We start from the raw sequence: 22831 nt of genomic DNA, 5'->3' as shown, positions 1-22831 counted from the left end.
CATAGCGCATCACGACTACAATTTTCATTTTTTGTTCACCGAGGATTCAGACAAAGGATTCAAACAAACATGTTTAATACCAGATATGTAAATACCACTGCTGCATTGAGTTAGCTAAAAATAAATTCTGTATTGACTAAAAGACAGTCATTGGCTCTGTACTCAGCATGGGAATAACTCCAATGAAGAAAAGTGTTACCTGTTCTCCTTACATCTTAAATAGGAAAATAGTAAATAAAGGTATCAGCCAATAAGTGTAAATAAACCCATTGTGTTTTGTTAAAGGCTTAGAATGCTTGTTTACCTGACAACGACATAACAAAGACATTTCTGCAAGGTACCGAACTAGGCAGAAGAAAAAGAGGAAGTTTCTTGACAAGACAAATTAATGATATCAATGATAGTAACTTATCCTGAGTATATTCCACAAGGAACAAGACGTCTCGTTAACATTTTTTTTGCTTATGGGGTAGCACTACTACAAATTGTTCCAAAAGTGATGCAGTCCTATCTAGTTCAAATAAGTGTAACTTAGTACCATTCCAAAATGTACAAACTCCTGATTCAGATGAATGCAACTTAATACCATTCACATGCTCTGTGAGATGAGACAATACATAAATAGATTTTACTTTTTTTCTACTTGATTGGATTCAATGCTAACTAATGAAAGCAGATCTAAGTTAAAAGCACATCCAGTGTTAATTTACAGAGTTATCTTCAAAGAGGACTCTAAAAAAGAGGACAGCAGTCACTGAAAGGAAAAGTATTCAGAAGGTAGTCAGAAATAAAAAAAAAACAACTGCTTTGTCAGACAGTTCACACTGTGTAGGCGTCAAGGTCGCAATAGAACATATGGTATAGTAATATGCATGATATCTTTAGCTAACACGTCAATTATAATGCAGTCATGTGATTTTTAGTTTTATTTTCATACAAGCCTATAAATAGCAATCTTTATGCCAAAGTCTTGCAAAGGTTGGCCTATACCTTCGGGTATTTGGCTGCTTTGAGAACACAGGCTTAAACATTATTACAAACCATAATTGAGGCCATTGGTGAAGGGAAGTAAAAACAATGCTGGAAAGCATTTCGAGATAGCGCATGCTCTAAGTATGTGCACTAGTTGGATAGCGCATGTTCTAAGTCTGTGCACTAGTTGGGTAGCGCATGCTCTAAGTATGTGCACTAGTTGGGTAGCGCATGCTCTAAGTCTGTGCACTAGTTGGGTAGCGCATGCTCTAAGTATGTGCACTATTTGGGTAGCGCATGCTCTAAGTATGTGCACTAGTTGGGTAGCGCATGCTCTAAGTATGTGCACTATTTGGGTAGCGCATGCTCTAAGTATGTGCACTAGTTGGGTAGCGCATGCTCTAAGTATGTGCACTATTTGGATAGCGCATGCTCTAAGTATGTGCACTATTTGGGTAGCGCATGCTCTAAGTATGTGCACTATTTGGATAGCGCATGCTCTAAGTATGTGCACTAGTTGGATAGCGCATGCTCTAAGTATGTGCACTATTTGATGACATGTTTACTTGTAGACTTTAACTTTAAAGGAATGATATGGTCAATATATTTTGTTAAAAATAAATAGCAATGCTAAACTTTTGATTTTTAGAAATATTTTATTTCCGTGCGAAATTGTGTATAGATAAATATCGGGTAGGCTACTTAAAATAAGTGCCCAGATCTTGTGTAAAAGACTCGTCCAAGAAAGTACTGCAAATGTGTAGTTTTCATATCCAGAGTTTCATTGTTTGCATTTTTTTTAGCTTGTATCGGGTTTGACGATAGATTGATTCCAAGTCTCTTTATTTTTTTACAGAGTTACACTGATATATAAAGCTAAAGGTGTATTTTAATGATCTTCAAAATGCAAAATCAAATATAAGGAAAACACACTTCTGGTCTATTAAAATATTATTCCACCAGATTCTGAGTTTAGAGTACACCAGTAAATCACAGGAACATAACCATTTTATATCTTTTGAGAATTTTTATTGTAATCTCATAAACATTATCTGTTTTCTAACTAATACAATTTTTTTTTCTAAAAATCATTTGCAACTGAACTGCCCGGGAGCACATTTGTTTTCAAGGTGACTGAGGTTTATTTGTTTCTTGATTTTGACTTAGCAACATTGTCACGTGATTAAAACATTTCTAACAGGCACAGAAGACTACCCTTTTATTTATACAAGAGAAAAAAATATGTATAGGCTTATATTGTATGAATTCGATAAGTCACAAAAATGTATAGTTGAAACATTTTATTATTACAAAGCTTATATCAACACTGTGTGTCTGGTAAGACACACCCAATCTCAGATCTAGCTAAAACTTTGCAGAATTAGTTCTTTTACATGCCAACACAAGAATCACTTTAAAAAAACACAATTAGTTAATTATATTTGGTAATTAATTATTTTGTTTGGTATCTCCAACAAAAGGAAAGAAGTTTTACTTGAGTGATAAGGTGGTAGAATTTGAATTCGTTCCCTTTATTGTTTTTAAAAGTTAGTAAATAACCATAAAACCTAATTTCATTAGTAGCTCCCTGACACAGTGGTTACCGTGTTGGCTTGAGGAGACTAAGGAGGTTTGAGGAGACTGAGGAGGCTTGAGGAGACTAAAGAGGTTTTGAGGAGACTAAGGAGGTTTGAGGAGGCTTGAGGAGACTAAAGAGGTTTTGAGGAGGCTTGAGGAGGCTTGAGAAGACTGGGAAGGCTTGAGAAGACTGAGGAGGCTTGAGAAGGCTTAAGAAGATTGAGGAGGCTTGAGAAGACTGGGGAGGCTTGAGAAGATTGAGGAAGCTTGAGAAGGCTTAAGAAGATTGAGGAGGCTTGAGAAGATTGAGGAGTCTTGAGAAGACTGGGAAGGCTTGAAGAGATTAAAGAGGCTTGAGAAGATTGAGGAGGCTTGAGAAGATTGTGGAGGCTTGAGAAGACTGAGGAGGCTTGAGAAGACTGGGAAGGCTTGAGAAGGCTTAAGAAGATTGAGGAAGCTTGAGAAGATTGAAGAGGCTTGAGAAGACTGGGAAGGCTTGAAGAGATTAAGGAGGCTTGAGAAGATTGAGGAGGCTTGAGCTCCCTGACACAGTGGTTACCGTGTCGGCTTGAGGAGACTAAGGAGGTTTGAGGAGACTGAGGAGGCTTGAGGAGACTAAAGAGGTTTTGAGGAGACTAAGGAGGTTTGAGGAGACTAAAGAGGTTTTGAGGAGGCTTGAGAAGATTGAGGAGGCTTGAGAAGACTGGGAAGGCTTGAGAAGGCTTAAGAAGATTGAGGAAGCTTGAGAAGATTGAGGAGGCTTGAGAAGACTGGGAAGGCTTGAAGAGATTGAGGAGGCTTGAGAAGACTGGGAAGGCTTGAAGAGATTGAGGAGGCTTGAGAAGGCTTAAGAAGATTGAGGAGGCTTGAGAAGATTGAGGAGGCTTGAGAAGACTGGGAAGGCTTGAAGAGATTAAGGAGGCTTGAGAAGACTGAGGAGGCTTGAGAAGATTGAGGAGGCTTGAGAAGACTGAGGAGATTGAGGAGGCTTGATTGAGGAGGCTTGAGAGGACTGGGAAGATTGAGGAGACCTTATCCCTAGAGTTCGAATTCAGGTCGCTTAATTTTGTTTTTATTATAAATACATTTTTTTATAAAAAATAAGTTGACATAAATTGTTTTCAGATGATTTTTTTTTTGTAAAGTTACTTGGGTGTCTCCCTTTTTCCTTAGTCATTTCCACGGTATCTGGTGAAGATGCCCAGCGCCCCAGTCTGAAAAGTCCGCCACGCCGTTCCACTATGCGGCGGCAAAGCTGGCCTCCGGAATGGCGGTCTCATCACGGATATGTGGCGATGACAGTCTAGGAATATGTGATAACTCGCCCGTAGCCAACCCAGCCTTCAGCCGCTAATAGCGTGCGGGTACTTTTCCGTTGCGAAATGTAAATGTGACGGCCTGTCCGCTTTAGGGTTGATGTTTCAAGTCTCAGACAGTGAGCTGGCAGTGGAGAGCTCTAGGTCCACGCCTGACTATTGGAAGAATCCCTTTCCGGTAGCCAAACGGGATAATGGCGCTTAGGCGTCTATTCTTTACTGGACTTCATTGATGGTGAACCGTAAAGGTGAAGAAGCTCTTGGTTCGCTTATAATTCAAGTATGGAGCTCAATAATTTTTTCTTTATTTTGAGCATTGACTCTCAGCTGAGAAACCATCAAAAAACTATCAAGAGACCGTGAAGAGTGGCGTGTTTTTGTCGAGGCTCTATGTTCCATGAGGAACTCAAAGGAGTGATGATGATGATGATGATTGACTCTCACACTTCAAAGTAATAAAATTCTTTAGACTTTTGTGGCAAAAAATTGTTCTAGTATGTGATTATGTGAAATTCACACCCACTGTTTAGATTATTTATTTATTATTTTTCATTTTTAGTAAGTTTTAATATAAACGTTGTTAAAAAAAATATTTTAAAAAATTATTTTTAATTTATAAGTTATTCGTTTCTTTAAGTTCATAAGCGAAATAATGTTTCTGTCTTGAGGAGGAGCTATCTTTGTATTCTAGTGCTACCAGTTGTGGCGGTCATTTAGAGTTGTTTACCTTATTCTCCACTTCTCTCGTCTGGTTCCTAGTTTGATTCAAGGCCAGGCTCAGCTGAGAAGTGTCGTTGGAACGACCCTTGTGACACTCGGCACACAGTAGACTCTCTTTCTTCACTGCCTCAACGTCGCGTTTTAACAAGAGCCATTCAGCCTTTAAGTCACCCACACTGAGGAACAATGGAGGAAAAGACCAAAAAATGTCAGTCTTACAGTAATGAAGTTATACATGGAACTGACACCCTTCTAGTTATTGATAATTGTTCTCTTGGTTTCTACAAACTTAGTCATATTTCTATAATATATTTCTACCAGTATTAAATATTTATGATATATCTTCACAACTGAAGTCATATGAACGATATATCTGCAGAACTAAAGTCATATTTCTTTAATATATTTGTATGATTACAATCAGATATGATTAATATATTTGTACAACTACTGCCATATTTGTATAATCTACAAGTTACCACTCACTGACTCATTGATCAAGAGAGCTCTTAAACTGACGTACTGATTTGCATTACCTCCTAGACGCTTGCTAATAACCGGTTTTGACAGATTCGCAACTTGACGACTGCTAATAGAGAAAAACTGCAAGCTTTCTATCAAACCTTTGTATTTTATTTTCGGTATTTCCCCAAACGGCTGTAGTCCATATATAAAGCATTAAAAAGATATCAAGAAAATAGGACTTCCTGTATTTTACTTCTTTTCTCCTAATTGAACTTTAAAACTTGCCTTACCGCACTTCCGCTTCCCTTTAAACGCTGACTTAATAAAATACCAAAAAAAAAAAATAATAATCATAATAACATAAAAAAAAAGATCTAGATTTATTGTCGTTTCACTACATTCAAAAGGGTTTTAAAAAGCACAATAAAAACAAATTGATATTTCTTTTATTTAGAGAACTCTACCAAAAATAAATGTAGAGTTGGGAACAAGAATGTAGCATTTAATTGGGACCTTCGGAAAATGTATTTCCTTATTCCTTAGACCTGAAACATGCTGAAAAGTCGATCAATCGAAGGATGCTTAGACAGTTAAAAGTTGTCATTGTAATAAAAAAATGGGCCGAAAAGTAATAGGAAATGAGAAACTTAAGCTCTCACCAAATCGGACAACATTCTTCAGAGGGAAGGGAGCTACATAATCCAAAATAATAGGTTAAAATATCAATAATTAATATATATTATTAACATAAGTAAAGAATTGTGTCATTTCTCTATTAAAATTCGCCCGCGATCACCCTACCCCCCCCCCCTTTTTTCCGGATCCGCCAGTGCTCTGATGAGAATTTTTTTTTTTTTTGAGTACTTTATAAATTGTCTGTCTTATGGGATGTTTTCTTGGAAATTTATGGCCCATTAGGGTTCAGTCACACTCAACTTACTAGAGGTGGCCTAAAGTTGTATTCCTGAACCCGGGTTCAAAGGGGCTTGCTACGTCTCTGGGCCGCGGGATACACAGTTGAGATCAAAGGAAATCTTATAACGAGGACAGGTGTAGTCGTCGAAGAGATCTTCAACCGACCACCGGATGACAACGGTTATGTCTGCGCTGGATATGGCAAAACATGTAGATCACAAATGCGCAGCCATGAGAAATTCTGTACTCCTTCTTAATCTTCGGACTCGAAGACAAACCTTATTATTATATTATTATTATCACTTTATGTAGATTAGTATACTTCAGTATAGAGGGACTTCTTATGATCCGACAGCTACGCTGGGCATGGGAGGGGGGGGCGATCCCGTAAGGTGAGCTGAAGTTGGTCGACGTAACAGGTGCGCCATGGAAATGCTTAAAAGACTATCTTAGGCGCCAACTTGCTTTAACTAACATAGAAGAGAGCACCTGGCTGCGAGCGGTGTCGGAACGAGACATCTGGACATCACTTACAAAGGCCGCAGGTACACATTTGAGGCAAAAAGAGGACAGACGTAGACAGCGAAAAGAAACTCAAAATCGATCACCGACGGACAACGCTTATTTCTGCGCTGGATGTGCAAAGTATGTAGGTCGCAGTTGGGCCTGCTTATCCACGGGAAAAATTGCATTCCTCATTAATCTTCGGACTAGAAAACAAACATGATTATGCTACAGTAAAATTAATTAATTATTTTTTAACCACTTTTTTTTTATTCTTGTGATATTTCTGTTGTTTGATTTATAACTAGTAGAAAGTAGACAGTATATCTATAAATAGAAGAAACCATGATTAAATAATGTGCTCTTGTCTTGTTATGGACGTTTTGGACTATAAAGAAACGATCAAAATAATCATCATTTCTGTGACTGGAAAACTAAGTTTATTTTTTACATACATATGCACTACATCAGAGGCATTGATTAAATAAAGTTTATAATAAAAAAATGACAATAAATTAGACATCACATCACGAAGTTTATTGTAAGCAATTATAATTCTCTTTTTATCGTGTGCCTATTCTCAAGACATGGTCTTTAAAGTGCAGTCGAGGCTTACGTCTGATTCTCACAATGTCGGTAATCATATCAAGGACATTTTTTGAGAACATGCTAACATTTTAAGACAACAAATTAAAAAAAAACAACATTTTAGTCTGCATTGTGATTTATTTGTAGACATTTATTAGACGGAATTTAAAAACACTTGACAATATACAAACAAACAAAAAATCCCAGCCTTGCGTCATTAAATGCCATTAAAAAAAATCAATTCATGCTCAGAACAGTGACAAATGTCTCCCAGGAGTTTTCCTGTATTGCCCTACTATAGGGACTATTGTCTTAACCTGAGAGTTTAATTTGTCATGGGATAAAGTTTCTAAATAGAGGGCAATCTGTTTAATGTGAGTGTATTTGAGTGAACAGGAAGTAATTGGTGCATGTACCGGGAAGTCTTCTCAACGTACACCTGATGTGCTAGGGGGGGGGGGTAACGCTGACTAAGGACATTGGTTGGAACGACTAGGAAGAGTTATAACCTTGTTATACTTATAGTACATATCACAGGAACAGTAACATAACCACATAACCTTATCTTATCTTATCTTATATAATACAGACGTTACTTCAAAAAAGAAGATGATTACGTCCTACGCGTCATGCATTTAGTCATGCATATTAACCAATGACTTAAATTCTGCCAAGTCACTGGTTTTCCTGGCTAGCTCAGGCAACCCATTCCATGCTCTAATAGCACTAGGGAAGAAGGAGTATTTGTACAAATTGGTCCTAGCATATGGGACGAGGAATGTGCCTTTATCTTTGTGTCTTTCAGAGTATTTAATTAAATTTTGTTTTTGTATTTGAAGATTATGGTTCAGTGTTTTATGTATTATTGCTACTTTACTTTTGAGCCTTCTGTCCTGAAGGCTTTCTAAATTTAGTGATTTTAATAAAGGTGTTACTCTAGTCAAATGTGAATATTCGTTTGTTATGAATCGCACTGCTCTATTTTGTGTCTGTTCTAGTTTCTTAATGTTTTCTTGAGTTGAGGGGTCCCAAACAGAGGATGCATATTCTATTATTGGCCTAACCAAGGTTAAATAACATTTTAGTTTTATGTTCTTATTTGATTTATAGAAATTTCTTTTAATAAATCCTAATGCTTTGTTTGATTTTTTTGTAGTTTCATCAATATGTGGATTCCATGACAGTTTTTCATTTATTATAACACCTAGGTATTTTGCGTTTTTAGTCTGTGTTACTGGTTTGCCATGAATAAGATAAGTGGAATTAATTTGTTTTAGTTTTTTTGTTACTCTTAACAACTGACATTTTTCTGGGTGGAAAGACATGCTCCAATTTGATTCCCATTTCTGTAATTCATCTAATTCTCTTTGTAAAATATCTGTGTCTTGTGTTGTTTTTATTGTTCTATATATTATGCAATCGTCTGCAAATAATCTGACTTTTGTTCCTGAAGTAATGCAATTTGGTAAATCATTTATGTAAATTAAAAATAGTAGTGGACCCAAGACTGTTCCTTGAGGTACACCTGAGTTTACTGTTATCGGTGTTGATTTAGAGCCATTTATTATTACAGTTTGTTCTCTCCCTATCAGAAAGTCTTTAATCCACTGATGCAGTGGACCATTAATGCCGAAATATTTTAATTTTTTAAGCAAACTATGGTGGTGAACTTTCTCAAAAGCCTTAGAAAAATCTAGTAAGATAGCATCTATTTGTTCGCTATTATCTAAACCTTTTGAAAAATCATCAATTAGTCCTATTAGTTGTGTTTCACATGATCTATATTTCCTAAAGCCATGTTGGTATGGTGTGAGGACATTATGTTTGTCTAAGTGGTTTATAATGTTTCTACATATTATGTGTTCTAGGATTTTACATGTGATGCTGGTAAGTGATACTGGTCTGTAGTTTCCTGGGTCAGATTTTTCTCCTTTTTTAAATAGGGGGGTGACATTAGCTTCTTTCCAGTCCTTTGGTACTCTGCCCTGGTTAAGTGAAGCCTGAAAGAGTATTTTGAACACTGTGGCTAGCTCATTACTTAGTTCTTTGAGTAATCTAGCTGGAATACCATCAGGTCCAGAAGCTTTATTTGGTTTGGTGTTGGCTAATAGTTTTTGAATTCCATTTTCTTGTACTACTATATCTTCTATGTTGTCTACTTGGTTCAAATTCAGTAATATGTCTTTGTCTCCTGGGGCTGAGAATGCTGATGCAAAGTATTTGTTTAGAATGTTTGCTTTAGTTTCATTTTCATTATGTATTATGTTATGTTCATCTTTTAATGGCGCTACGCCTGTTGTTTCCATTTTCTTAGACTTAATGTATGACCATAGGTTTTTGTTGTTGTCTTTAGATATTACATTGTTTATGTATTCACTCTGCAGCTGTCTGCTTACTTTTTGGGTTAAGTGTTTAATTTTTATATACTTTTTGTAAACTCTTTCTGCATTAGTTTCTTTAAATTTTCTATATAGGTTTTCCTTCTGTTTACAAAGCTTCTTTAGTCTATTATTAAACCAGCATTTATTTATTTTGTTTGATGTGTATTTAGTTGGTATTTGATTTTCTATAATGCTTTTAAGATGGTTTTTAATGAAATTCCAGAGGTCATCGACTGGTTGGTTAATGTCTTTTTCTAATAAGAATGTTTGTTGAAAGTTTAATGCAGCTTGGTGTAGTTGTGTTAGGTTACATTTATTCCAGAGTAAGATTTTTCTTTTGGGTTTTATATTGGCTACTGCTTTTATCTGACTGTGTATTTTTATGATCTCATGGTCTGATAGACCAGGGATAATATCATAATCAACTACTAATCCAGGTCTGTTGGTTAAGAAGAGATCTAATGTGTTGTTTAATCTAGTTGGCTTTTTAATGATTTGATCTAAACTTAGGTTGTGTAAAGTTTCTATGAAAAGCTCATTTATGTCCTTAAGGTTTTGGTGTTTATCTATGGTTAGTGTTTTCCAATTTATATCAGGTAGGTTGAAATCACCCATAATCCAAAAAACTGCATTTTTATTTTTAACCTTGTTATACTTATAGTACATATCACAGGAACAGTAACATAACCACATAACCTTGTTATACTTATAGTACATATCACAGGAACAGTAACATAACCACATAACCTTGTTATACTTATAGTACACATCACAGGAACAGTAACATAACCACATAACCTTGTTATACTTATAGTACACATCACAGGAACAGTAACATAACCACATAAACTTGTTATACTTATAGTACATATCACAGGAACAGTAACATAACCACATAACCTTGTTATACTTATAGTACACATCACAGGAACAGTAACATAACCACATAACCTTGTTATACTTATAGTACACATTACAGGAACAGTAACATAACCACATAACCTTGTTATACTTATAGTACATATCACAGGAACAGTAACATAACCACATAACCTTGTTATACTTATAGTACATATCACAGGAACAGTAACATAACCACATAACCTTGTTATACTTATAGTACACATCACAGGAACAGTAACATAACCACATAACCTTGTTATACTTATAGTACACATCACAGGAACAGTAACATAACCACATAAACTTGTTATACTTATAGTACATATCACAGGAACAGTAACATAACCACATAACCTTGTTATACTTATAGTACACATCACAGGAACAGTAACATAACCACATAACCTTGTTATACTTATAGTACACATTACAGGAACAGTAACATAACCACATAACCTTGTTATACTTATAGTACATATCACAGGAACAGTAACATAACCACATAACCTTGTTATACTTATAGTACACATCACAGGAACAGTAACATAACCACATAACCTTGTTATACTTATAGTACACATCACAGGAACAGTAACATAACCACATAACCTTGTTATACTTATAGTACATATCACAGGAACAGTAACATAACCACATAACCTTGTTATACTTATAGTACATATCACAGGAACAGTAACATAACCACATAACCTTGTTATACTTATAGTACACATCACAGGAACAGTAACATAACCACATAACCTTGTTATACTTATAGTACACATCACAGGAACAGTAACATAACCACATAACCTTGTTATACTTATAGTACATATCACAGGAACAGTAACATAACCACATAACCTTGTTATACTTATAGTACACATCACAGGAACAGTAACATAACCACTGGCGGATCCAGGGGGGGGGGCAGTAGGGGCGATCGCCACCACCCCCACTTGACCGACCCCCCCCCCGGGGGGGCGGAGGAATTTTAGTATAGAATTCACACAATTTGTATACGAATTTATTACTTATGTTAATAATATATACTAATTATTTATATTTCAACCTATTTTTAGATTATTTCGCCCTCCCCTCTAGTATGTTGGCCGATTTGGTGGGGTCGGGAGGGGGCGATGGTATCAATCCCGCCCCCCCCTACACTTTCGAGTGGGGGGGGGGGTCTAATTTATTTGTAGAAATCACAGCTTGCTAACAGAATCAATTAAATAACTATATCATTAAAACTTGTTATTATGTCGTTCCCTGTTTGCCGATTGGGAGGGGGCGAATACCTCTACTGCCCTTCCCGCCTAAACCCTTTGAGTAGGGGGGGCGGACCTACTTTTAGGGAGAAATCATAGTTTATGAAAAAAAAAATTTAATTAATATATACATTTTATATTATGTCGCTCCCCTTCTGATATCTTGGCCGATTCGGTGGGGTTGGGGGGAGGGCGATTGCATGTACTGCCCTCCCCACTCTAGCCCTCTGAGTGGGGGGGGGCAGTCCTATTTTTATGGAGAATCATAATTTTTGAACAAAATTAGTTGAATATCTATATAATATAAACTACGTATTGATATGTGAACCCATTGTATATTATGTCGTACCACAATCTAATCTCAAATTTTATCATTAGCAGAAATTATTAAAGGAGCGAGGATTAATCGTTTTTACTCTACAGCCCCTCCCCTTTCTAGACAGAATTTATGTAATTTCACATGAATTTATCATAATTGTTTTTAAAAAGACTTTGCATTGGAAAAGCTAGAATTCAAACGAAATTTTTCAGTATAAGAGTCATGGTTGATATGAGTTCTAAACCCAAATAATATTGTCATAGTCACCTTGTCCCAATCTTTACTCAATCTGATATTTTTCTAGTTAAATAAATTTGGGCCATAACTCACAATTTATACTTTAATTTTATTTAATATTATTTATCGAAAAATTTTTCTTTCGGCGGCGATCCTCAAAGCCAAAATCTAAACATGTGGGGTATCTTATCAAGGCACAAATCGGGTTTATTTGCAATGTATTAAGGGCCTTTAGGTCTAAATTCATATTAAAATATCTTTCAAGTACAACATTATTCAAAAGGTCCTTTTTAAATAGTATGAATAATGAGCTTTAGGTCAGGATAAGGCGTTTCTTCTGTGAAATATGCAAGAAACCTTTTTTGGCGTCAGAACCCCACTGATGAATAAAGAGCTGTAGTTGTCAGAAGAATGCGTTTCTGCTGTAAAGAATGCCAGAAAACGCTTTGGGCGTCCCCACCAGAGAACCTTCTAGCGCTGTCCCAGTTCTTTTGTTTCTCGCCGAAGGTTGAGACATGCTGCGCTTTTTTTTTCTTCTCATATATAGATATGTGTGTAGGCCTATAGATATGTGTGTAGGCCTATAGATATGTGTGTAGGCCTATAGATATATGTGTAGGCCTATAGATATGTGTGTAGGCCTATAGATATATGTGTGTAGGCCTATAGATATATGTGTGTAGGCCTATAGATATGTGTGTAGGCCTATAGATATATATGTGTAGGCCTATAGATATGTGTGTTAGACCTATAGATATATGTGTGTAGGCCTATAGATATATGTGTGTAGGCCTATAGATATGTGTGTAGGCCTATAGATATATGTGTGTAGGCCTATAGATATGTGTGTAGGCCTATAGATATGTGTGTAGGCCTATAGATATATGTGTAGGCCTATAGATATGTGTGTAGGCCTATAGATATATGTGTGTAGGCCTATAGATATATGTGTGTAGGCCTATAGATATGTGTGTGTAGGCCTATAGATATATATGTGTAGGCCTATAGATATGTGTGTTAGACCTATAGATATATGTGTGTAGGCCTATAGATATATGTGTGTAGGCCTATAGATATGTGTGTAGGCCTATAGATATATGTGTAGGCCTATAGATATGTGTGTAGGCCTATAGATATATGTGTGTAGGCCTATAGATATATGTGTAGGCCTATAGATATGTGTGTGTAGGCCTATAGATATATGTGTGTAGGCCTATAGATATATGTGTGTAGGCCTATAGATATATGTGTAGGCCTATAGATATATGTGTAGGCCTATAGATATGTGTGTAGGCCTATAGATATGTGTGTAGGCCTATAGATATATGTGTGTAGGCCTATAGATATATGTGTGTAGGCCTATAGATATATGTGTAGGCCTATAGATATATGTGTGTAGGCCTATAGATATATGTGTAGGCCTATATATATGTGTGTAGGCCTATAGATATATGTGTGTAGGCCTATAGATATATGTGTAGGCCTATAGATATATGTGTAGGCCTATAGATATGTGTGTAGGCCTATAGATATGTGTGTAGGCCTATAGATATATGTGTGTAGGCCTATAGATATGTGTGTAGGCCTATAGATATGTGTGTAGGCCTATAGATATGTGTGTAGGCCTATAGATATGTGTGTTAGGCCTATAGATATGTGTGTTAGGCCTATAGATATATGTGTGTAGGCCTATAGATATATGTGTAGGCCTATAGATATGTGTGTAGGTCTATAGATATGTGTGTTAGGTCTATAGATATATGTGTAGGCCTATAGATATATGTGTAGGCCTATAGATATGTGTGTAGGCCTATAGATATATGTGTAGGCCTATAGATATATGTGTAGGCCTATAGATATATGTGTAGGCCTATAGATATATGTGTAGGCCTATAGATATATGTGTAGGTCTATAGATATATGTGTGTAGGCCTATAGATATGTGTGTGTAGGCCTATAGATATGTGTGTGTAGGCCTATAGATATATGTGTGTAGGCCTATAGATATATGTGTAGGCCTATAGATATATGTGTAGGCCTATAGATATATGTGTAGGCCTATAGATATGTGTGTAGGCCTATAGATATGTGTGTAGGCCTATAGATATATGTGTGTAGGCCTATAGATATGTGTGTAGGCCTATAGATATGTGTGTAGGCCTATAGATATGTGTGTAGGCCTATAGATATGTGTGTAGGCCTATAGATATGTGTGTAGGCCTATAGATATATGTGTGTAGGCCTATAGATATATGTGTGTAGGCCTATAGATATATGTGTAGGCCTATAGATATATGTGTGTAGGCCTATAGATATATGTGTAGGCCTATATATATGTGTGTAGGCCTATAGATATATGTGTAGGCCTATAGATATATGTGTAGGCCTATAGATATGTGTGTAGGCCTATAGATATGTGTGTAGGCCTATAGATATGTGTGTAGGCATATAGATATGTGTGTAGGCCTATAGATATATGTGTGTTGGCCTATAGATATATGTGTGTTAGGCCTATAGATATGTGTGTAGGCCTATAGATATGTGTGTAGGCCTATAGATATGTGTGTAGGCCTATAGATATGTGTGTTAGGCCTATAGATATGTGTGTTAGGCCTATAGATATGTGTGTAGACCTATAGATATGTGTGTAGGCCTATAGATATGTGTGTTAGGCCTATAGATATATATGTGTTAGGCCTATAGATATGTGTGTTAGGCCTATAGATATGTGTGTTAGGCCTATAGATATGTGTGTAGGCCTATAGATATGTGTGTAGGCCTATAGATATGTGTGTAGGCCTATAGATATATGTGTAGGCCTATAGATATATGTGTGTTAGGCCTATAGATATGTGTGTTAGGCCTATAGATATGTGTGTTAGGCCTATAGATATGTGTGTGTAGGCCTATAGATATGTGTGTAGGCCTATAGATATGTGTGTAGGCCTATAGATATGTGTGTAGGCCTATAGATATATGTGTAGGCCTATAGATATATGTGTGTTAGGCCTATAGATATGTGTGTTAGGCCTATAGATATGTGTGTTAGGCCTATAGATATGTGTGTAGGCCTATAGATATGTGTGTAGGCCTATAGATATATGTGTGTTAGGCCTATAGATATGTGTGTTAGGCCTATAGATATGTGTGTTAGGCCTATAGATATATGTGTAGGCCTATAGATATATGTGTAGGCCTATAGATATGTGTGTTAGGCCTTTAGATATATGTGTAGGCCTATAGATATATGTGTAGGCCTATAGATATGTGTGTTAGGCCTATAGATATGTGTATAGGCCTATAGATATATGTGTAGGCCTATAGATATGCTGCACGTTTATGCATAGGGTTAGGGTTTACTGGGCGTTAGGGTTAGGGTTTGGGAAAAAATCCCCCCTCCCCCCACTCCAAAGTTCTGGATCCGCTAGTGAACATAACTTTGTATATGGCTCTTATTTCAACAGTTTTGATTCACCACCAAATAACTAGATCTAGATATACCCACCTGTTTTTAAGCATTGTACCCAAGTCCGTTGAGATTCCTTGCTGTTGGGGTAGATTCATGAAACTGTCCTCACCAGACACTGAACTGCTGCCGACGTTGCTACTTCTGCTACTGCGTAGCTTGTTCCTCACATTGTACATCCACCTCTCAAGGTCATTAACTCGTCTGCAACAGTCATTAACAATAGCTAATAATATTCTCGAAAAAAGATATTTTTTTCTTAAAATGATCCAACTTTAAAATAATCTCTTTCATGCGACTATTATCTAATAATAAACTTATAAACTCTTATCCAAGATTAAAAATAGAGTTAGTGTTATCATACAAACATAAGTGGGCCCCGCGGGATTCACAAATGTCGGTACGTGACGTTTTGGCGCAGCCGTTTTTGGTCACGAGACGTTTTGCCGCGAGATATAATTTGACTATAATTTAATAAGTACCTAGCTTTTATAACAATATTTATTTCACTCTACACTAATATTGTATGTATAGTAGGAATTCTAACACCGTCCAGCGAATTTTTTTGTGTTTTTTTTTTGTTTTGCTTATTTCATGAATATATAATAAGTCAGATTCCTGAATGGAAATGACATGGTCCCTCCACCCCCTTTAATTATATGTGAGTTCTGCTAAGTGCACTGGATGGCATTCTTCCATTTCTTTCCAAAAGACATTTAAAAAAAAAGAATTGACATCAATTTAATATCAGAACAAGCTAAGATACTTTTAAAAGAAATATTTTGAGACATTGGTTAGGGGTGATTTGGGTGACACATTTCATCTTGACGCAGGTGAAGTCAAACAAATGAAGACAAGACCAGCACCGCGCACTGGTCGTTGGCGTCATGCGTCTGATGATCATCTCCTTCTGACTGGTCATTACTTTGACACCTATCCCGCCCCTCTCTTCTGGGGTACATACTCTTGTACGGGTAAGATCTGTTTCTAGCACTTCTCGTCAGTATAATCTCGCGTAGTTTGGAACATTCACGAATCATTGGTCCAGCAAGCTGACAGACTGGCAAAACTTTCGCCATTTCATTTTATAATTTTATTTTTCTGAAAACCTGGTGGCAGTCTATATAAACAATGTAAAGAGTCCAGCCGAAGCGAGGAAAAGACAAAATGATAAGTCACATTGATTAATGGACATTGTTATTGTTAACATTAAATAAATTTTGTTAGCAGATATAAAAATAATGACTCAAATAACTTACAAATATAATGTACAAAAACTTCTTATGTTTTTCGCTTAAAATTGTGTTTAAAAATGTATAATAACCAGTTTTATTTTCACTATATTATACCAATATAAACAAAGTATACATTCTTTCCCCCCCCCACACACACACGAAAAAATGTTTCAATAACTTCGACTATTTCATGCACGCATACTGTGAAGTGTGGATGGCTGCCTGGTCTTGTGGAATGTTAGTTATCTAACAATAATCAAATAACAAACTTTGATACCACAAAGGCACAAACTAACGGACAAAATCTCTCTCTCTTGTTGTGTCCATGACAACTACGTTCAACACAAACACACATACAAAACAGAGAGATGTCTTTTGAAACAAATACAATGAACGTACAAAATATGACCAAAACATTTCGCGCCAAAACTTACCATGCGCCAAAACGGCTGCGCTAAAAATACCTTCGCGTCAAAACGACTGCGCCAAAACTGCCGCGCCGAAACGTCCTGCTTCGCACAAATGTAAGTGAGTGACAAGTTTCTACGTTTTCAGAAAGTCTAGCAGAAGCTATGATATGCAAGCTATCTATAACCACAATCCTGTCTCCCTACATAGGAAAGGCTTCCAATCATTTAAACACAATACACGAGGTCCTGCTTGTAGTCTCTGAAAACATTTTTATAAACAAGGAAACAAAGAGATTTATTGGAGTCCTGGTGAGTGTGTACTAATTACAGATGAAAGGACCAATTGGCCCTTAATGAGCATGTGTGTAAGTATAGGACAGCCTAGTTCTAAATTCTGAACTAATAAATGTAGACTTGTTTTCGTTTTGAACTCCATATAGATCTAGAATTCTATCCATGCCATAGTCTTGTTTTGAATGATACAAATACTCTCGCGACGTACAGATTCTAATTCTGCATTATTTGCCATCATATTAATTGCTGACATTTTAAATTGCAACAGATGGAATGTTTAAATGCGTGAATACAACATACCAATCCACCAACTCTTTATAGACTATAAAATGGCTTATGACAGTATCAGAAGGAAATACAGGATTTTGGAATACCTAACTAGCTGACAAGACTTATACATATGACATTAAACAACTCAAAAAGCAAAGTCACAATACAAGGAGAACACTCACGGGAATTTAGAATTAATGAGGATTAAGACAAGGAGACGCACTTTCCTGCATGCTTTTCAATTTAACACTGGAGAGAGTAATAAGAAAAATAAATATACACACGAGGGGAACTATCACTAACTACTTCAGGAGAGAAAACACAGGTCCACAACCAACAGGGACGATATACAACCAACCTCTACAATACCTTGCTTATGCCGATGACATTGCCTTATTGGGTAAAGAAACCTCTGACCACACAACTAGAAGAAGCATCTCGACCAGCAGGACTTGAGGTCAATGACAGTAAAACCAAGTACATCGTAATGACAAGAGACAATCAAACAGAGGGACAATACCAATACATCAAAATCAAAGACCACGAATTTGAACATGTCCAAACTTTCAACTATCTAGGAAGTGCAATTGATTTAAAAAATGACCTACTAACAAAAATAAAGGAAAGAATAGCAGGAGGCAACAGGGCATTTTATAGCACCCACCATTTACTTTAGAGCTAAACAATTTCAAGAAAAAACGAGAAAATAATATACAAAACCATAATAAGACCAGCAGCAATGTATGCAAGAGAGACCTGGACACAAACAAAGACATCTGAATATTTACTTAATACTTGGGAACGGAAAATCCTCTGGAAAATATATGGTGCCATACAGGATGAAACAAGGTGGAGGGACACGCACTAACCATGAGTTATATCAATTGTATGAAGACCCACCAATAGTGAACGAAATAAAAAAGAACAGACTACGTTGGGCAGGTCACATTGAAAGAATGTCAGATAACAGAGGAGTGAAAATCGTATACAGGCAAAAAACAAAAGGCAGGCGACCCAAAGGCAGACCCCGAATACGATGGATTGATGATGTGGAAGCAGATATGCATCAGCTAGGGGTTAGGGCGTGGAGACGAAAGGCCCAGGAGAGATCTATGTGACAAGTCAAAAGCTCGCTGTCAGAGTCACTCAAATTTATCACAGCATTAATTATTATTATTCCTTATTTATTTATTTTATTTTAGTTATTTCCCCATCCTACCCCCAAATTCTCCACCCGTACCACCTTTTCCTCTCCAGGCTAGACTTAGCCTTTTCCTCTCCAGGCTAGACTTAGTTGACCACATTGGAGATAGCTAGTCCGCGTCTTTTCACTTATCTTCCCTTGACCGGGGTAAAGATAGACACATTTTCTTTGATCGGACCGGCCGGGTGTCTGACGGGCGCAGATGACACCACCTTGTGTGGAATGCAAGTCATTCCCCCCCCCCCTCTTCTCCCACGTCTCTCTTTGATCTAGGAGATTACTCTATTCAAAGCGCTTCTCGACGCTCCAAGGTGTGACTCCCATCTCAAGTCTAATTCACCCACGTGTAAGATAAATCTTAGCCTAGGACATTTCCTGTTTCCGCCCATATTCTCCAGGCCTATATAAAGTAGATCCAAATCAAATCAGAGTCTCTTATTTCTCATTCTATCTGAGCAATCGAGTCTGGACTACTTCATTTATCCTTACTCCTAGAGGAGTACCTGGTGCCTCCCGCAGGTGTCTGCCTATTTATTTGCTATTTGCTGTTCAGTGTCTACTCGACATTACTGCCTATTAGCTATCGAGAATCACCTATTGCCTTTGTGCTTAGTGCTATTCAGCACTGCACTTGCCTATTTGCTATCGAGAATCACCTATTGCCTATGTGCTTAGTGCTATTCAGCACTGTATTTGCTATTTGCCTATTTGCTGTTTAGTGTCTACTCGACACTACTCAACTATTTGCTATTGATGAGTATCTTCTACTGACCACGTGGATCTACTCAACTCTACTACTTGGCGCTATCGGCCTTGCCCGCCTATTCGACAGCCTACCTGTCATCTTATTATGTGCGACGTCCCTATAGACTCAGATCTGTGCGAGACGTCATAGCTACGCCAACCCTCTGCAACTCACTGGACATATCCTGTCAACTACGCTGCCCACGGCAGATCAGCTCTGCCCGCAGTAACTTTGTGCCCACCGTAGCCGCCACCCGCCCTACTGTGCCCACTACCGATATCAGAACTTTGGATTGAGACTCCACAAGAACTGAATCACCGGCGTCCCTCTATCCGCTAGAGGGCCACCTCCAGCTGCAAAACCTCAAGCCAGGACACAGCCAGCTGCGACATCAACAGGACAACCAGCTAAGTTCAGAAGACAAAGTGACATACTCTCTTATTAGGTGCAAGAGTGATGATTAAACATAGCATTCACTAGAGATAGATGCAAACCCTCCCCCTTTTTATTCTCATATGTAAATATTTATGTAAATAAATATTCTTCATTTTTAACTTTGTATCTATCTTTCATTGCTTGTCTCGTTGCGTGCCTGCTCCCGATTTATATGCTGATAGGTTGGTGTGTGATAGCTTTAAAAATAATCACCCCATAGACACTAAACGCGCCAAACACACGTCACATTTCCTCACCTGTCACAATCTGAATGGAAGGATGTGTTTAAGCAGGCCAGAGCCCTCCATGGGCTGTAGCGCCACTGGGATGGATGGATGGAATGTTTATACGTACTCTTAAGTCTACCACAAACAAGGTTACAAAGATAGTTTATGTGGAAACACAAACTCAAAATCGACCCCGAAGTGGACCACTAAGGCAGGTAAAAGTGCAAGTTTTAATATTACACATTTTAATTTCTATTAGGAGCCTAAACTCAATTTTGGTGTACGTTTTAGGACGTCCATGAGTCCACATAACTCTAAAGGGCACCTAACATTAGTTGGGGAAAGGTAAAGGCAGTGGATCTTTGTGCTGGCCACATGACATCCTCGTTAGAGGTGGGTCACAGCAACAGATGACCCATAGATCGCAAGAGGCGTACTTCCTATAAATAAAAAGTTTGTACACGCTATTTTTCCAACACCCAATCTCGGATCAAGCTAAAATTTTCCACAATTATTTCTTTTACCTTACAACACAAGAATCAATAAGAAAAATTTAACTAATTCGTTAATTACCAATTAATTAATTAGTTACCAATAGGTAACTAATTATTTTGTTTTGGTATTTTGACCAAGGTAAAGAAATTGTACTTCACGGAAGTGGTAGTATAATCTGAATCTCCATTATAGGTGGCCAAACAAATTGAAAGAAACAAATATATGAGTATACAATCTTCTGTAGTCATAAGTACCTCGCTAGTAGAGTGGTTAGCACGTCGGCCCGATGAGGCGTGAGCAACGATTTCGAATTTAGGTCGTTTCCTTTAATTTTGTATTTATTTAATGTTTTGTAAGTGCTTTTACAAACAAATTACAGTCGAATCCACCCAGATAACCCTTTCTTTCTTCCACCTCTTTTCTCAACAGGTCCAGATAATTGATAGAATCATAGCGTATTGAGAAAGCTAAATAGCATGTAATAGCGCTCAAGAAAACAATATTAATCCCACAGAATTATTGTTGTTGGTCTAGATCTATTGCAAATTTAATGACATGACTGATCCAAACTAATTGATACAGTTACACTTCGTATAAGCTTTGTTAAAAAGTATTTAAAAAAATGTTTTTCATGTTAGCGGCCCCCGAAAGGGGAAAAGACGCTATTAGTTTTGTGCAAAATGTCTGTCCGTCCATCCAGTTTAGATCTCGTAAACTAGAAAAGATATTTAAAATCCGACATCACAATATTTTAGACCATTCAAAGTTCTGATGCAACGGCTACTTTTTTTTTTCTGAAAGCGAAAAATCTAATTTTTAAAATCAGTTATGCAAGCAGTTTTTTTAAGAGAAAAAGCTAATTAGTATGCATTATAAGTTAGACCTAGATTAAAACGAATAGTAATCTTGTAAACTTCATTTTCGTGAACATTTTATTATAGCAAAAGTGTGTTTTTTTTTGTTTTTATTTTAGCATTCGTATAAGAGATTAAGCCTTTTCAAAAGCAATTACATCAATTCTAAGACTTCAGTTAGGCCAGGAGATGCGCGGTAGCTGAGCGGTAAAACGCTTGGCTTCCGAACCGGGGTCCCGGGTTCGAATCCTGGTGAATACTGGGATTTTCAACTTCGGAATCCTTGGGCGCCTCTGAGTCCACCCAGCTCAAATGGGTACCTGACATTAGTTGGGGAAAAGTAAAGGCGGTTGGTCGTTGTGCTGGCTACATGACACCCTCGTTAACCGTAGACCACAAAAACAGATGAACTTTACATCATCTGCCCTATAGACCACAAGGTCTGAAAGGGGAACTAGTTAGACCAGATTCACATCTAACTTTGCATTCACTTGCACCTATCCTTTGATCTGCTGGACCATTGGGGCACTACACAAGATCTGTCAACCTTCTTTCTCCATTCTTATCTCTCATTTGTCTTTGATATAATTTCATTTGGATGTTCTTTCTGAAAATATTGAAGCCTGCCTGGGTGGACCACTTCGGGGGCCGATTTTGAGTTTGTTTTTCCACACAAACTGTCTTTGTAACCTTGTTTTTAAATTGCATTCATACATGTTCGTAAAACATTTCAGCAATTACAAGTCGAACAAAAAAACTTAGAGATGATTCTAAATGTGTTTCTTAAGATGAGTAGATGTGGAAGTCAGAGGATGAACAACTCAGTTTACTTTCAATAATAACCTACGTCCAGGGGCGGACTGGCTATATGGGCAAATGCCCGGTGGGCCGGTACCGAATGGGCCGGTCTGGACCAAAGAAAAAAAAATTTCAAAGCAGACAACTTAAAAAATAAAGTAACAGCAGCACGACACAAAGGCCCGAACTTTTTGTTGTTGTTTTTTAAATTATAATTACAATTAATTTTGTT

The 22831-nt window shown here is 37.2% G+C and overlaps 1 protein-coding gene across 2 annotated transcripts in view; it reads right to left on the bottom strand.

Annotated features, from left to right (window-relative positions):
- The window catches only part of LOC106067505 (angiopoietin-1-like), a 57596-nt gene that overhangs the window by 16499 nt on the left and 18266 nt on the right, over positions 1 to 22831 (bottom strand). For both annotated transcript variants that reach the window (XM_056041998.1, XM_056042005.1), the window contains exons 4-5: positions 15672 to 15836; positions 4594 to 4762 (exon numbers count right to left, since the gene is read on the bottom strand). In XM_056041998.1, the coding sequence (XP_055897973.1) occupies positions 4594 to 4762; positions 15672 to 15836 (334 nt within the window). The remainder of the gene's footprint in view (positions 1 to 4593; positions 4763 to 15671; positions 15837 to 22831) is intronic.

Source organism: Biomphalaria glabrata, chromosome 1, assembly GCF_947242115.1.
Source record: "Biomphalaria glabrata chromosome 1, xgBioGlab47.1, whole genome shotgun sequence".
NCBI classification, from domain to species: Eukaryota; Metazoa; Mollusca; class Gastropoda; family Planorbidae; genus Biomphalaria; species Biomphalaria glabrata.
This window is presented reverse-complemented; position numbering and strand designations above follow the sequence as displayed.